General features: G+C 42.1%; 1 protein-coding gene across 6 annotated transcripts in view; it reads right to left on the reverse strand.

Annotated features, from left to right (window-relative positions):
- Window positions 1-18,447, reverse strand: part of LOC129830698 (gamma-aminobutyric acid type B receptor subunit 1-like) — a 301,577-nt gene that overhangs the window by 90,926 nt on the left and 192,204 nt on the right. For all 6 annotated transcript variants that reach the window (XM_055893314.1, XM_055893313.1, XM_055893311.1 and 3 more), the window contains exon 14: window positions 15,115-15,178. In XM_055893314.1, coding sequence (XP_055749289.1) covers window positions 15,115-15,178 — 64 coding nt within the window. The remainder of the gene's footprint in view (window positions 1-15,114; window positions 15,179-18,447) is intronic.

Raw genomic sequence — 18,447 nt, forward strand, 5'->3', positions numbered from 1 at the left:
ATGAGTGGATATGCAGTAGATATGCAGTAGATATGCAGTAGACATACAGTAGACAGTAGATATACAGTAGACAGTAGATATGCAGTAGATATGCAGTAGATATACAGTAGACAGTAGATATGCAGTAGATATGCAGTAGACAGTAGATATACAGTAGACAGTAGATATGCAGTAGATATACAGTCGACAGTAGATATGCAGTAGATATACAGTAGACAGTAGATATACAGTAGACAGTAGACAGTAGATATGCAGTAGATATGCAGTAGATATGCAGTAGATATACAGTAGACAGTAGATATGCAGTAGATATGCAGTAGACAGTAGATATACAGTAGACAGTAGATATGCAGTAGATATGCAGTAGACAGTAGATATGCAGTAGATATGCAGTAGACAGTAGATATACAGTAGACAGTAGATATGCAGTAGATATACAGTCGACAGTAGATATGCAGTAGATATACAGTAGACAGTAGATATACAGTAGACAGTAGACAGTAGATATGCAGTAGATATGCAGTAGATATGCAGTAGATATACAGTAGACAGTAGATATGCAGTAGATATACAGTAGACAGTAGATAAGCAGTAGACAGTAGATATGCAGTAGATATACAGTAGATATGCAGTAGATATGCAGTAGATATGCAGTGGATATACAGTCGACAGTAGATATGCAGTAGACAGTGATATGCAGTAGACAGTAAATATGCAGTAGATATGCAGTAGACAGTAGATATGCAGTAGACAGCAGATATGCAGTAGATATACAGTAGATATGCAGTAGACAGTAGATATACAGTAGACAGTAGATATGCAGACGATATGCAGTAGACAGTAGATATACAGTAGACAGTAGATATGCAGTAGATATGCAGTAGACAGTAGATCAGCATGTAGACAGTAAATATGCAGTAGATATGCAGTAGACAGTAGATATACAGTAGACAGTAGATATGCAGTAGATATGCAGTAGATATGCAGTAGATATGCAGTAGACAGTAGATATGCAGTAGACAGTAGATATGCAGTAGACAGTAGATATGCAGTAGATATGCAGTAGACAGCAGATATACAGTAGATATACAGTAGATATGCAGTAGATATGCAGTAGATATGCAGTAGACAGTAGATATGCAGTAGACAGTAGATATGCAGTAGATATACAGTAGATATGCAGTAGACAGTAGATATGCAGTAGATGTACAGTAGATATGCAGTCGATATGCAGTAGATATGCAGTAGACAGTAGATATGCAGTAGATATGCAGTAGACAGTAGATATGCAGTAGATATGCAGACGATATGCAGTGAATATGCTGTAGATATGCAGTAGACAGTAGATATGCAATAGATATACATTAGACAGTAGATATGCAGTAGACATACAGTAGATATGCAGTAGACAGTAGATAAGCAGTAGATATTGAGTAGATATACAGTAGACTGTAGATATGCAGTAGACAGTAGATATGCAGTAGATATACAGTAGATATGCAGTAGACAGTAGATATACTGTAGATATACAGTAGACAGTAGATACATAGTAGATATACAGCAGATATTAAGTAGATATACAGTCGATATGCAGTAGATATGCAGTAGATATAAAGTAGATATACAGTAGACATTAGATATGCAGTAGATATGCAGTAGATATGCAGTAGATATGCAGTAGATATACAGTAGACATTAGATATGCAGTAGATAGACTAGATATGCAGTAGATATGCAGTGAATATGCAGTAGATATACAGTAGACATTAGATATGCAGTAGATAGAGTAGATATGCAGTAGATATGCAGTGAATATGCAGTAGATATAGAGTAGATATGCAGTAGATATGCAGTTGATATGCAGTAGATATAAAGTGTGAATACAGTATATTTGAGGTGGAAATGCTGTAGATATGAATTAGATATGCAGTACATATGAACTGGATATGAGTGAATATGCAGTGGATATGCAGTAGATATACAGTAGGTATACAGTATGTATGCAGTAGGTATGCAATAGGTATGCAGTAGATATGAGTGGATATGCAGTAGATACACTATACACTATACACTATACACTATACACTAACCTTTCAGTTCCACCACCCACATATGCGATGACATCACCTGGTTTCAATGATGTTTCTAGAGACAATATCTCTCTCATCATCACTCAATACCTAGGTTTACCTCCACTGTATTCACATCCTACCATACCTTTGTCTGTACATTATTCCTTGAAGCTATTTTATCGCCCCCAGAAACGTCCTTTTACTCTCTGTTCTAGACGTTCTAGACGACCAATTCTCATAGCTTTTAGCCGTACCCTTATCCTACTCCTCCTCTGTTCCTCTGGTGATGTAGAGGTGAATCCAGGCCCTGCAGTACCTAGCTCCACTCCTATTCCCCAGGCGCTCTCTTTTGATGACTTCTGTAACCGTAATAGCCTTGGTTTCATGCATGTTAACATTAGAAGCCTCCTCCCTAAGTTTGTTTTGTTCACTGCTTTAGCTCACTCTGCCAACCCGGATGTTTTAGCCGTGTCTGAATCCTGGCTTAGAAAGACCACCAAAAATTCTGACATTTTCATCCCCAACTACAAGATTTTCAGACAAGATAGAACGGCCAAAGGGGGCGGTGTTGCAATCTACTGCAAAGATTGCCTGCAGAGTTCTGTTTTACTATCCAGGTCTGTTCCCAAACAATTTGAACTTCTACTTTTAAAAATCCACCTCTCTAAAAACAAGTCTCTCACCGTTGCCACCTGCTATAGACCACCCTCTGCCCCCAGCTGTGCTCTGGACACCATATGTGAACTGATTGCCCCCCATCTATCTTCAGAGTTCGTGCTGCTAGGCGACTTAAATTGGAACATGCTTAACACCCCAGCCATCCTACAATCTAAGCTTGATGCCCTCAATCTCACACAAATTATCAATGAACCTACCAGGTACCACCCCAATTCCGTAAACACGGGCACCCTCATAGATATCATCCTAACCAACTTGCCCTCCAAATACACCTCTGCTGTTTTCAACCAAGATCTCAGCGATCACTGCCTCATTGCCTGCATCCGTAATGGGTCAGCGGTCAAACGACCTCCACTCATCACTGTCAAACGCTCCCTGAAACACTTCAGCGAGCAGGCCTTTCTGATCGACCTGGCCGAGGTATCCTGGAAGGATATTGATCTCATCCCGTCAGTAGAGGCTGGATGGATATTTTTTTTAAATGCCTTCCTCGCCATCTTGAATAAGCATGCCCCATTCAAGAAATTTAGAACCAGGAACAGATATAGCCCTTGGTTCTCTCCTGACCTGACTGCCCTTAACCAACAGAAAAACATCCTATGGCGTTCTGCATTAGCATCGAACAGCCCCCGTGATATGCAACTTTTCAGGGAAGCTAGAAACCAATATACACAGGCAGTTAGAAAAGCCAAGGCTAGCTTTTTCAAGCAGAAATTTGCTTCCTGCAACACAAATTCAAAAAAGTTCTGGGACACTGTAAAGTCCATGGAGAATAAGAACACCTCCTCCCAGCTTCCAACTGCACTGAAGATAGGAAACACTGTCACCACCGACAAATCCACTATAATTGAGAATTTCAATAAGCATTTTTCTACGGCTGGCCATGCTTTCCACCTGGCTACCCCTACCCCGGTCAACAGCACTGCCCTCCCCTCTGCTACTCGCCCAAGCCTTCCCCATTTCTCTTTGTCCCAAATACAGTCAGCTGATGTTCTGAAAGAGCTGCAAAATCTGGACCCTTACAAATCAGCCGGGCTAGATAATCTGGACCCTTTCTTTCTAAAACTATCTGCTGAAATTGTTGCCACCCCTATTACTAGCCTTTTCAACCTCTCTTTCGTGTCGTCTGAGATTCCCAAAGATTGGAAAGCAGCTGCGGTTATCCCCCTCTTCAAAGGGGGGGACACTCTTGACCCTAACAGCTACAGACCTATATCTATCCAACCCTGCCTTTCTAAGGTCTTTGAAAGCCAAGTCAACAAACAGATTACCGACCATTTCGAATCCCACCATACCTTCTCCGCTATGCAATCTGGTTTCAGAGCTGGTCATGGGTGCACCTCAGCCACGCTCAAGGTCATAAACGATATCTTAACCGCCATCGATAGGAAACAATACTGTGCAGCCGTATTCATTGACCTGGCCAAGGCTTTTGACTCTGTCAATCACCACATCCTCATCGGCAGACTCGACAGCCTTGGTTTCTCTAATGATTGCCTCGCCTGGTTCACCAACTACTTCTCTGATCGAGTTCAGTGTGTCAAATCGGAGGGTCTGTTGTCCGGGCCTCTGGCAGTCTCTATGGGGGTGCCACAGGGTTCAATTCTTGGAACGACTCTCTTCTCTGTATACATCAATGATGTCGCTCTTGCTGATGGTGATTCTCTGATCCATCTCTACGCAGACGACACTATTCTGTATACTTCTGGCCCTTCTTTTGACACTGTGTTAACAACCCTCCAGGCGAGCTTCAATGCCATACAACTCTCCTTCCGTGGCCTCCATTTGCTCTTAAATACAAGTAAAACTAAATGCATGCTCTTCAACCGATCGCTGCCTGCACCTGCCCGCCTGTCCAACATCACTACTCTGGACGGCTCTGACTTAGAATATGTGGACAACTACAAATACCTAGGTGTCTGGTTAGACTGTAAACTCTCCTTCCAGACTCACATCAAACATCTCCAATCCAAAGTTAAATCTAGAATTGGCTTCCTATTCCGCAACAAAGCATCCTTCACTCATGCTGCCAAACATACCCTTGTAAAACTGACCATCCTACCAATCCTCGACTTTGGTGATGTCATTTACAAAATAGCCTCCAAAACCCTACTCAATAAATTGGATGCAGTCTATCACAGTGCCATCCGTTTTGTCACCAAAGCCCCATATACTACCCACCACTGCGACCTGTACACTCTCGTTGGCTGGCCCTCGCTTCATACTCGTCGTCAAACCCACTGGCTCCAGGTCATCTACAAGACCCTGCTAGGTAAAGTCCCCCCTTATCTCAGCTCGCTGGTCACCATAGCAGCACCTACCTGTAGCACGCGCTCCAGCAGGTATATCTCTCTGGTCACCCCCAAAACCAATTCTTCGTTTGGCCGCCTCTCCTTCCAGTTCTCTGCTGCCAATGACTGGAACGAACTACAAAAATCTCTGAAACTGGAAACACTTATCTCCCTCACTAGCTTTAAGCACCAGCTATCAGAGCAGCTCATAGATTACTGCACCTGTACATAGCCCATCTATAATTTAGCCCAAACAACTACCTCTTTACCTACTGTATTTATTTATTTATTTATTTTGCTCCTTTGCACCCCATTATTTCTATCTCTACTTTTTTCTATCTCTACTATCTCTACTTTTTTTCTATTTTTTTAAAAAATTTTACTTGCTATATTCTATTTATTTCGCCACCATGGTCTTTTTATATTTTTATTTATTTATATATATATTTTGTTTGCCTTCACCTCCCTTATCTCACCTCACTTGCTCATATTGTATATAGACTTATTTTTCACTGCATTATTGACTGTATGTTTGTTTTACTCCATGTGTAACTATGTGTTGTTGTATGTGTCGAACTGCTTTGCTTTATCTCGGCCAGGTCGCAATTGTAAATAAGAACGTGTTCTCAATTTGACTACCTGGTTAAATAAAGGTGAAATAAATAAAAAAAGATATGCAGTAGACATACAGTAGACAAACAGTAGATCTGCAGTAGATATGCAGTAGATCTGCAGTAGATCTGCAGTAGATATGCAGTAGATATGCAGTAGATCTGCAGTAGATATGCAGTAGATATGCAGTAGATCTGCAGTAGATCTGCAGTAGATATGACCTGGAAATGCTGTAGATATGTAGTACATACGCAGCAGATATTAATTGGATATGAGAGAATATGCAGTAGATATGCAGTAGATATACAGTAGGTATACAGTAGGTGTGCAGTAGATATGCAGTATATATACAGTAGATATACAGTAGGTATGCAGTAGGTGTGCAGTAGATATGCAGTATATATACAGTAGATATACAGTAGGTATACAGTAGGTATGCAGTAGGTATACAGTAGATATACAGTAGCTGCTGGCTGACTGAGAATCAGCTCATGTCCACTTACCCTGCGCTGCATTCTACTACATCCAGAACCAAAACCCTTCCAAACTGCTCTGGGCTAAACCCACTCCAATTAGCGTTGAGTAAATTATTAATCAAAACAACACTTCCTTTTCTGGGACGGTGGGGGAAGCAACAGAGATGAGAGGAGATTGGGGAAAAAACAAGCTTAATTTTTCATCAGCCGCCACAAAAACAAAGAGTGTTTTCCCACATGTGAGACGACATGAGTCACCGACACAGGCGCTGTCAGAACAGACACAACGCAGCAGACAGATTGAACACAGGCACAATGATCAAAACGCAGCCAGCCAAACCAACTAACACCACCTCACTGCCTGCCTCTCTCACAGCCAGCCAGCCAAACCAACTAACACCACCTCACTGCCTGCCTCTCTCACAGCCAGCCAGCCAAACCAACTAACACCACCTCACTGCCTGCCTCTCTCACAGCCAGCCAAACCAACTAACACCACCTCACTGCCTGCCTCTCTCACAGGCAGCCAGCCAAACCAACTAACACCACCTCACTGCCTGCCTCTCTCACAGGCAGCCAGCCAAACCAACTAACACCACCTCACTGCCTGCCTCTCTCACAGGCAGCCAGCCAAACCAACTAACACCACCTCACTGCCTGCCTCTCTCACAGGCAGCCAGCCTGACGTAGCCAGAGATAAGGCGACGCTATCGACACCATTCCTGTGTGACAGAGGAGGCTGCCAGGAAGCCACAAGGGGAGGGCTAAGAGGAGAAAATGTAAAAAAAAATAAAAATAAAAAAAAGAGCAAAATGAAGACCTTAAAAAAAAAAATCTAGTTATTTTTATCCGAGTTTCACCACTACGAGTACTCTTACCTCTCCCTCTCTTATCACCATGGCTACAGTACTGCTCAATGCGTAGGCATGGACGTCAACATAAACAATTTAAATGAAAGGAATAAGACAAGTACATATTAACGTAAAGAGGAGAAGGATTAAAAGGAGACAAATACACCTGGACACAATTTGGAGAAGTCTGTCTGTCTGTGTGTCTGTGTGTCTGTGTGTCTGTGTGTCTGTGTGTCTGTGTGTCTGTGTGTCTGTCTGTCTGTCTGTGTGTCTGTGTGTCTGTCTGTCTCTGTCTGTCTCTGTCTGTCTCTGTCTGTCTCTGTCTGTCTCTGTCTGTCTCTGTCTGTCTCTGTCTGTCTCTGTCTGTCTCTGTCTGTCTCTGTCTGTCTTTGTCTGTCTGTCTCTCTCGCTCTCTCTCGCTCTTTCTCTCTCCCCTCACTCGCTCCCTCTCTCTCTCGCTCCCCCCTAAGGTCTTCATGCTGTTCAACCTGTAACACACGCTGGAAGTCAGGTTCAGTTTTTGAAGGTCACATGACATTACATAGCATCACACCCACCATACATGTGTAAATAGTTAAAGCACAAAAGGGAAAATAAATAAACATAAATATGGGTTGTTTGAACATAATGGTGTTTGTTCTTCACTGGTTGCCCTTTTCTTGTGGGAACAGGTCACCAATCTTTCTTCTGTGATGGCACACTGGTATTTCACCCAATAGATATGGGAGTTTATCAAAATTGGACTTCTTTTCAAATTCTCAATGGGTCTGTGTAATCTGAGGGAAATATGTATCTCTAATATGGTCATACATTTGTCAGGAGGTTAGGAAGTGCAGCTCAGTTTCCACCTCATTTTATGGGCGGTGTGCACATAGCCTGTCTTCTCTTGAGAGCCAGGTTTGCCTACGGCGGCCTTTCTCAATAGCAAGGCTATGCTCACTGAGTCTGAACATAGTCAAAGCTTTCCTTAAGTTTGTCAGCCATAGTAGTCAGGTATTCTGCCACTGTGTACTCTCTGTTAAAATTAAAACTTCTTAGGGATAGCCCCCTTTTTTTCAATTTTCGCCTAAACGACATCTGTCTGCCTGTAGCTCAGGACCTGAAGCAAGGATATGCATATTCTTGGTACCATTTGAAAGGAAACACTTTGAAGTTTGTGAAAATGTGAAAGGAATGTAGGAGAATAAATCTGGTAAAAGATAATACCAAAATAAAACGAACCAGTCTTTTTCTACCACCATCTTTGAAATGCAAAGATGGTAGAAACTCTGCTTGTAATTCTGATAGTGTTGGCAGCAGTGTATGTGCAGATGGATATCTTGAAGAATGCCTGACCTACAAGAGTTTTAGTGTGAAGTCCACAGGTACATTTGGGCAAATCGTGAAGGGGACATTCACATTAAATATTCCATTTTTCTTCAAGAATATCGTCAAAACTGTATACTTGGACTTTGATTAAGCTTTCCAAGTATTAGTAGCCATATTATAAGTTCAACATTTGCAAATCAAACAGTTTTCATAACTTCATAACTCTGAATATCCTCATCATTTTTGTCAAAATGAAAAGGCATGCTGTCGTACAAGGTTAGAAATTACATTTTACGACAGATACATGGTTTCCGGATATTCCCGTAAAGCTCAGCTCATTGGCTATTTAGCTAGCTTTGTTTGACCCCGATTGGTTATTATTTGATAAAGACACAGTCGTTCAAGTGATGGCCGCCGATGTCAACGGTGTGCCATGAAGGCATCGCTCTCTGACCAAATATGGTGTCCTATAGGATATACTACATCCCTAATGATATAGTGAAGTCTTGTTACCTTCTAGGATCTCTGAGGAATAGATACGAACGTGATTTGACTGGTTGAAACAACGTTTAGGGTTAGATTTTCACAGATTCCTTTCTTGCAAATTGAACGAGTGGAAATACAAAATCGATCGTGCGTGCTATATGGACCTCTTGAGGATATGAAAAAGGATTTTATCTAATAAAACGACACTTCATGTTATCTCTGGGACCCTTTGGATGATAAATCAGAGCAAGATTTCAGAATGTAAGTACACATTTCACCTTCAGAGGTGAATTTATCAAACCTATCACGTTGAAAAAAAGTGTTTTGTTGTTAGACGCTCTCCTCAAACAATAGCATGGCATTGTTTAATAGCTACTGTAAATTGGACACTGTACTTTCAGCCAATATAAGGCACTTACAGTTGAAGTCAGAAGTCTAAATACACCTTAGCCAAATACATTTAAACTCAGTTTTTCACAATTCCTGACATTTAATCCTGGTAAAAATTCCCTGTCTTAGGTCAGTTAGGATCACCACTTTCTTTTAGGAATGTGGAATGTCAGAATAATAGTAGAGAGAATTATTTACTTCAGCTTTTATTTTTTTCATCACAATCCCAGTGGGTCAGAATACTCAATTAGTATTTGGTAGCATTGCCTTTAAATTGTTTAACTTGGGTCAAACGTTTCAGGTAGCCTTCCACAAGCTTCCAACAATAAGTTGGGTGAATTTTGTCCCATTCCTCCTGACAGAGCTGGTGTAACAAAGTCAGGTTTGTAGGCCTCCTTGCTCGCACATGCTTTTTCAGTTCTGCCCACAAATTTTCCATGGGATTGAGGTCTGCGCTTTGTGATGGCCACTCCAATCTTGACTTTGTTGTCCTTAAGCCATTTTGCCACAACTTTGGAAGTGTGCTTGGGGTCATTGTCCATTTGGAAGACACATTTGCGACCAAGCTTTAACTTCCTGACTGATGTCTTGAGATGTTGCTTCAATATATTCACATAATTTTCCTCCCTCATGATGCCATCTATTATGTGAAGTACACCAGTCCCTTCCTGCAGCAAAGCCACCCCAGAACATGATGCTGCCACCCCAGTGCTTCACGGTTGGGATGGTGTTCTTCGGCTTGCAAACCTCACCCTTTTTCCTCCAAACATAACGATGGTCATTATGGCCAAACAGTTCTATTTTTGTTTCATCAGACCAGGGGACATTTCTCCAAAAAGTACGATCTTTGTCGCCATGTGCAGTTGCAAACCATAGTGTGGATTTTTTATGGCAGTTTTGGAGCAGTGGCTTCTTCCTTGCTGAACGGCCTTTCAGGTTATGTCGATATAGGACTCGTTTTACTTTGGATATAGGTACATTTGTACCCGTTTCCTCCAGCATCTTCACAAGGTCCTTTGCTGTTGTTCTGGGATTGAGTTGCACTTTTTGCACCAAAGTACGTTCATCTCTAGGAGACAGAATGCATCTCCTTCCTGAGCGGTGTGATGGCTGCGTGGTCCCATGGTGTTAATACTTCCGTACTATTGTTTGTACAGATGAACGTGGTACCTTCAGGCATTTGGAAATTGCTCCCCATGATGAACCAGACTTGTGGAGGTCTACCATTTTTTTTCTGAGGTCTTGGCTGATTTCTTTTGATTTTCCCATGATGTCAAGTAAAGAGGCACTGAGTTTGAAGGTAGGCCTGGAAATACATCCACAGGTACACCTCCAATTGACTCAAATGCCTATCAGAAGCTTCTAAAGCCATGACATCCTTTTCTGGAATTTTCCAAGCTGTTTAAAGCCACAGTCCAACTTAGTGAATGTAAACTTCTGACCCACTGGAATTGTGATACAGTGAATTATAAGTGAAATAATCTGTCTGTAAACAATTGTTGGAAAAATGACTTGTGTCACGCACGAAGTAGATGTCCTAACCGAAAACTATAGTTTGTTCATTAACAAGAAATGTGTTGAGTGGTTGAAAAGCGAGTTTTATTGACACCAACCTAAGTGTATGGTGTTCCCACTTCAACTGTATATGTACCGATATGTGTTGTTTCTCTAAAGTCTGCGATCGTGACACAAAACGCTGCATAATTTACACCCGTTAACGGGACGCCGATCCCTAAGGGCCAAATAGCATTCTAGTGTGCGCTGTTTTTCAAAGATTCTTTCCAATGTGTCAAGTAATTATCTTTTTTGTTATGTCATGATCTGGTTGGGACTAATTGTGTTGCTGTCCTGGGGCTCTGTAGGGTATGTTGAATTGTATGTTCCCTTTGATGGCGTAGAAGGCCCTTCTTTTCTTGTCTCTCAGATCGTTCACAGCTTTGTGCCTGTGGCGCTGATGTTTATGCCGAGGTATGTATTCTCCTTGTGTGCTCCAGGGAAACGGTGTCTTGATGGAATTTGTATTCGTGGTCCTGGCAACTGGACCTTTTTTTGGAACCATTATTTTTGTCCTACTGAGATTTACTGTCAGGGCCCGTGTCTGTCAGAATCTGTTCAGAAGATCTAGGTGCTGCTGTAGGCCCTCTTTGGTTGGTGACAGAAGCACCAGATCATCAGCAAACAGTAAACGTTTGACTTCAGATTCTAGTAGTGTGAGGCCGGGTGCTGCAGACTGTTCGCCAATTCGCCAGTGCAAACTGTTCACCAGTGCAGTGCGCTCGCCAATTCGTTGATATATATGTTGAAGAGGGAGGTGCTTAAGCTACATCCCTGTCTCACCCCGCTCCACTGTGGAAAGAAATGTGTGTGTTTTTTGTCAATTTTAACCCCACACTTGTTGTTTGTGAACATGGATTCTATAATGTCGTATCTTTATCCCCCAACATCGCTATCCATCAATTTGTATAGCAGACCCTTATGCCCAATTAAGTCAAAAGCTTTTTTGAAATCGACAAAACATGAAAAGACCTTTGTTTTGGTTTGTTTGTTTTGTTTCTCTCTCTCTCTGTCTCTCTGTATCTCTGTCTCTCTGTCTCTCTGTCTCTCTGTCTCTCTGTCTCTCTGTCTCTCTGTCTCTCTGTCTCTCTGTCTCTCTGTCTCTCTGTCTCTCTGTCTCTCTGTCTCTCTGTCTCTCTCTCCCCTCTGAAGTTGTGGGAACGTTTGTTGCTATCTGGGTCTCTCTCTCATCTCTGTCTGTCTGTTTGTCTGTCATTCTCTCTCTTGATCTTTGTCTGTCTGTCTGTCTGTCTGTCTGTCATTCTCTCTCTTGATCTTTGTCTGTCTGTCTGTCTGTCTTTCTCGCTCTCTCCCTTTTCCTCTCGTCTCTGCCCCTCTCTCTCTCGTCTCTGTCTGTCTCTCTCTCATTCTTGCTCTCTCCCTCTCCCTCTCGTCTCTGTCTGTCTCTCTCTCTCTCCTTCTCGCTCTCTCCCTCTCGTCTCTGTCTGTCTCTCTCTCTCTCCTTCTCGCTCTCGTCTCCATCTCGCTCTCCCTCTCGTCTCCATCTCGCTCTCCCTCTCGTCTCTGTCCCTCTCCCTCTCGTCTCTGTCTCTCTCCCTCTCTCTCTCTCTTCCTCTCGTCTCCCTCTCTCTCTCTCTCTCTTCCTCTCGTCTCCGTCTCTCTCTCCCTCTCGTCTCGGTCTCTCTCTCGTCTCCATCTCTCTCTCCCTCTCGTCTCCGTCTCTCTCTCCCTCTCGTCTCCGTCTCTCTCTCCCTCTCGTCTCCGTCTCTCTCTCCCTCTCGTCTCCGTCTCTCTCTCCCTCTCGTCTCCGTCTCTCTCTCCCTCTCGTCTCCGTCTCTCTCTCTGTCCCTCTCCGTCTCCGTCTCTCTCTCTGTCCCTCTCCGTCTCTCTGTCCCTCTCCCTCTCATCTCTGTCCCTCTCCGTCTCTCTGTCCCTCTCCCTCTCATCTCTGTCCCTCTCCCTCTCGTCTCCGTCTCTCTCTCTCTCCCTCTCGTCTCCGTCTCTCTCTCCCTCTCGTCTCCGTCTCTCTCTCCCTCTCGTCTCCGTCTCTCTCTCCCTCTCGTCTCCGTCTCTCTCTCCCTCTCGTCTCCGTCTCTCTCTCCCTCTCGTCTCCGTCTCTCTCTCCCTCTCCCTCTCGTCTCCCTCTCCCTCTCCCTCTCGTCTCTGTCTGTCTCTCTCCTCATGGAGATTTTTTTTAAACATGACTGTAGCAGCGTTTATGCTAAACTAAAGCACTGGGCTTTCGGGTTTATTGTAATTGCAAGAAGAAGAACTGATACCTTTCAGAATAGCTCATTAGGGAAACCTTCCAACATTGACTGAAATATTTAAGGAGCTATTAACTTTTTATGCACATGTTCATTTAATTTTTTTCTGCTATAATTGTATATGAGTAAGTACAGCTGCGCCAGGGGACAATATTGAGACCCTTATTGTTCATGAGACTTACTGAACAGATGTGTCTGGGCATAAACACACACACACACATAAACCTAACCCGTCAACACACACACACACACACACACACACACACACACACACACACACACACACACACACACATAAACCTAACCCGTCAACACACAGAAGCCAAACCCCCTCAAAACATGAGGAGTTTCAGTGGAGATAAGAAACCTCATATTGTAAATTCAGTATATGGACCATATAGTATTTCTATGAAATACTTGTCAGCAATGTGTAAATGGATTGTGATTGGTAGAGAATAAAATCCAGAAATAGATAAATCTACACTTGTCAAATGGTTAAAGTTATAGGTTATAAGGTATATATAGGTTATAGGATACCAATGGCAGAACGTACTGTAAAAGGACTCTCTTGGTTATGATTATGGTACAGTACATTGTGTAAACAGGAAGAAAGTTTACTGCACAGTGCATTAGGAAAGTATTCAGACCCCTTCCCTTTTTCCAAATGTTGTTACGTTACAACTTGATTCCAAATTTGATTAAATACATGTTTTCCCTCATCAATCTAAACACAATACACCATAATGACGAAGTGCAAACAGGTTTTTAGACATTTTTGCAAATGTATTGCAAATAAAAAACAGAAATACCTTATTTACATAAGTATTCAGAACCTTTGCTATGAGACTTGAAATTGAGCTCAAGTGCATCCTGTTTCCATTGATTATCCTTGAGATGTTTCTACAACTTGATCGGAGTCCACCTGTGGTAAATTCAATTGATTGGACATGATTTGGAAAGGTACACACCTGTCTATATAAGGTCCCACAGTTAACAGTGCATGTCAGAGCAAAAACCAAGCAATGACGTTGAAGGAATTGTCCGTAGAGCTCAGAGAAAGGATTGTGTCGAGGTACAGATCTGGGGAAGGGTACCAAAACATTTCTGCAGCATTGAAGGTCCCCCAAAACACAGTGGCATCCATCATTCTTAAATGGAAGAAGTTTGGAACCATCAAGACTCTTCCTAGAGCTGGCAGCCTGGCCAAACTGAGCAGTCAGGGTAGAAGGGCCTTGGTCAGGGAGGTGACCAAGAACCCGATGGTCACTGTGACAGACCTCCAGAGTTCCTTTGTGGAGATGGGAGAACCTTCCAGATGGTAAACCATCTCTGCAGGACGCCACAAATCAGGACTTTATGATAGAGTGGCCAGACAGAAGGAGAGTGATGGAGTGCTGCATCAGATGACCTGGCCTCCACAATCACACGACCTCAACCCAATTGAGATGGTTTGGGATGAGTTGAACCGCAGAGTGAAGGAAAAGCAGCCAACAAGTGCTCAGCATATGTGGGAACTCATTCAAAACTGTTGGAAAAGCATTCCAGGTGAAGCTGGTTGAGTGAATGCCAAGAGTGTGCAACGCTGTCATCAAGGCAAAGGGTAGCTACTTTGAAGAACCTCAAATATAAAATATATTACAATTTTTGGTCACTACATGATTCCATATGTGTTATTTCGTAGTTTTCTTGTCTTCACTATTATTCTACAATGTAGAAAATAGTGAAAAATAAAGAAAAACCCTTGAATGAGTAGATGTGTCCAAACTTTTGACTGATCCTGTATGTAAATGATGTATTTCTGTATTTCATATTCAATAAAATTGCTAACATTTATAATTGCAAGTTTTCAATTTGTCATTACGAGGTATTGTGTGAAGAAAATAAACATTGATTTAATCCAACAACACAACAAAATGTGGAATAAGTCAAGGTGAATACTTTCTAGAGCACTATATATGGTTGATACTCATGATTATAGACTCAGGGATGGAACTGAAGGATTTTGGGCACTGGCCATCCATGTTAAAACACCACAAATGCTACTACCCGGATCCAAGATTGGTGTCATGCCGATGTTTCATGTTCAAAATGACAAGATGTCACCAGCCGTGAGGACATTTTTTGTTATTTATTGTATACATGAGGAAGAGAGAGAGAGAGTACTGTACCTTGCAGCTGCTCAATAAGAGTCCAGGCCATTCTAGAACCCTGGGCATCAAACACAACATGGCCCTGTAGGAAGAAGAATAATGAAGATACAAAAATGTAAGTGGTATACAGTTTAACACCTCTCTCTCTCTCTTTCAGTTTTCTGACGTTTAGGAGAATATTCCATCAACGTCACACACCAAACATACCCAGAACGTGGTTGCAATGTTCTCAGAACATAAGCTATTAATGTTCTAGACATGTTTCTTGGGAACGTTGCAAGAACATTCATGTTTTCAGTTTTCTGAGGTTTAGGAGAATATTCTTCCCTAAAGACGTTCTGTTTACATTAAGGGGATGATCTCTAGGAAACAATCCTTGCACATCGCTAGAACTCTCCTATGAAAACGGTAAGTAATGACCTTATGAGACACGTAAGGGAACGTTCTCTAAAGTTGTGGCAACGTTTGTTGTTATCTGTGTCTCTCTCTTTCTCAGTCTGAATCTCTCTGTTTGTCTTTCTGTCTCTGTGTCTCTCTCTTGCTGTCGGTCTTTCTCTCTGTGTCTCTCTCTCTCTCTATCTCCATCGCTTTCTTTCTCGATCTCTCTCTCTGTGCCTCTCTATCTATCTCTCTCTCTTTCTCTGTGTATGTCTCTCTCTGATGGCCGTCTATCTGGCTGTCTCTCTTTCTCAATTCAATGGGCGTTATTGACATGGGAAACATATGTTTACATTGCCAAAGCAAGTGAAATAGATAATAAACAAAAGAGAAATAAACAATAAAAACTGAGCAGTAAGTTCACATACTTTTCAAAGGAATAGAGACATTTCAAATGTCATATTAGGGCTATATACAGTGTTGTCATGATGTGCAAATAGTTAAAGTACAACATGGAAAATAAATTAACATAAATGTGGGTTGTATTTACAATGGTGTTTGTTCTTCACTGGTTGCCCTTTTCTCGTGGCAACAGGTCACACATCTTGCTGCTGTGATGGCACACTGTGGTTATTCACCCAATAGACATCAGAGTTTATCAAAATGAGATTCATTTTCAAATTCTTTGTGGGTGTGTGTAATCTGAGGGAAATACGTGTCTCTAATATGGTCATACATTTGGCAGGAGGTTAGGAAGTGCAGCTCAGTTTCCACCTCATTTTGTGGGCAGTGTGCACATATCCTGTCTTCTCTTCAGAGACAGGTCTGCCTATGGCAGCCTCTCTCAATAGCAAGGCTATGCTCACGGAGTCTGTACATAGTCAAATATTTCCTTAAATGTTGGGTCAGTCACAGTGGTCAGGTATTCTGCCACTGTGTACTCTCTGTTTAGGGCCAAATAACATTCTACTTTTCTCTGTTTTTTTTGTTAATTTTTTCCAATGAGTCAAGTAATTATCTTTTTGTTTTCTCATGATTTGTTTGGGTCTAATTGTGTTGCTGTCCTGGGGCTCTGTGGGGTCTGTTTGTGTTTGTGAACAGAGCCCCAGGACCAGCTTGCTTAGGGGACTCTTCTCCAGGTTCATCTCTCTGTAGGTGATGGCTTTGTTATGGAAGGTTTGGGAATCGCTTCCTTTTAGGTGGTTGTAGAATTTAACGTCTCGTTTCTGGATTTTAATCATGAGCGGATATTGTCCTAATTCTACTCTGCATTATTTGGTGTTCTACGTTGTACACAGCGGAAGTTTTTGCAGAATTCTGTATGCAAAGACTCAATTTGGTGCTTGTCGCATTTTGTGAATTCTTGGTTTGTGAGCGGACCCCAGTCCTCACAACCATAAAGGGTAATGGGTTTTATAATTGATTCAAGTGTTCTTTGCCAGATCCCAATTGGGATGTTGAATTTTATGTTCCTTTTGATGGCGCAGAATGCCCTTCTTGTTTTGTTTATTAGATCGTTCACAGCTTTGTGGAAGTTACCTGGGGTGCTGATGTTTAGGCCGAGGTATGTATAATTATTGTGTGATCCAGGGCAACGGTGTCTAGATGGAATATTGTATTTGTGTTCCTGGCAATTGGACCTTTTCTGGGACACCATTATTTTTGTCTTACTGAGATTTACTGTCAGGGTCCAGGTCTGATAGAACGTGCAGAAGATCTAGGTGCTGCTGGAGGCCCTCCTTGGTTGGGGACAGAAGCACCAGATCATCAACAAACAGTAGATATTTGACTCTAGTAAGGTGAGGCTGGGTGCTGCAGACTGTTTTAGTGCCCTCGCCAATTCATTGATATAGCGTACATGTTGAACAGGGTGGGGCTCAAGCACTGCATACCTGTCTCACCCCACAGCCCTGTAGAAAATGTTGTTTGTTTACATCGATTCTAGAATGTCGTATCTTTTTCTCTCTAACATTGCTATACATCAATTTGTATAGCAGACCCTCATGCCCAATTGAGTTCAAAGCTTTTTTCATTGAGGATACCATCAACACCACAGGCCTTTTGGGGTTGGAGGGTTTGTATTTTGTCCTGTAGTTCATTCAATGTAATTGGAGAATTCAGTGGGTTCTGTTAGTCTTTAATAGCTGATTCTAAGATTTGTAATTCAGGTATATATTTTTGCTGTTTGTTCTTTGAATAAGTGGTTTATCCTCACATCTCCGTTTTGGATAGATAACTCTTCGTGTTGTTGTTTGTTTAGTGTTTTCCAATTTTCCCAGAAGGGGTTAGATTCTATGGATTCTTCAATGACTTTGAGCAGATTTCTGACGTGCTGTTCCTTCTTTTTCCGTAGTGTATTTCTGTATTGTTGTAGTGTTTCACCATTGTGAAGCCGTAGACTCGTAGATTTTCTGGGTCTCCATGTTTTTGGCTGGACAGGTTTGTTAATTTATTTCTTAGGTTTTTGCAATCTTCATCAAACCATGTGACCTTGTTGACCATTTTCTTAAGTTGTTTGCTTTCTTTTTTATATTTGATAGGGAAGCTGAAAGGTCAAATATACAATTTAGGCTTTTTACTGCCAAGTTTCTACTCTCTACTTTTGAAATGTTTTGTCCAGAATTTGTCTAAAAGGGATTGAATTTGTTGCCTAATTGTTTTTTTGGTCGGTTTCTGCACTACTTTCCTTCCATCTATAGTCTTAATTAATGCTCTGCAGCTCCTTTGGCGTCGACGTCTCGTGATTGAGTATCGCTCTGTTCAAGTAGACTGTGATTTTGCTGTGATCTGATAGCGGAGTCAGTGGACTGACTGAACGCTCTGAGAGACTCTGGTTTGAGGTCCGTGATAAAGTAGTCAGCAGTATTACGGCCAGGGGATGAGCTGTAGGTGTACCTACCATAGAAGTCTCCTCGTAGCCTACCATTGACTTATTACAGACCCAGTGTGCGACAGAGCTGCAGGGAGTTGTGA

Source organism: Salvelinus fontinalis, chromosome 32 (assembly GCF_029448725.1).
Source record: "Salvelinus fontinalis isolate EN_2023a chromosome 32, ASM2944872v1, whole genome shotgun sequence".
In the NCBI taxonomy this organism is placed as follows: domain Eukaryota; kingdom Metazoa; phylum Chordata; class Actinopteri; order Salmoniformes; family Salmonidae; genus Salvelinus; species Salvelinus fontinalis.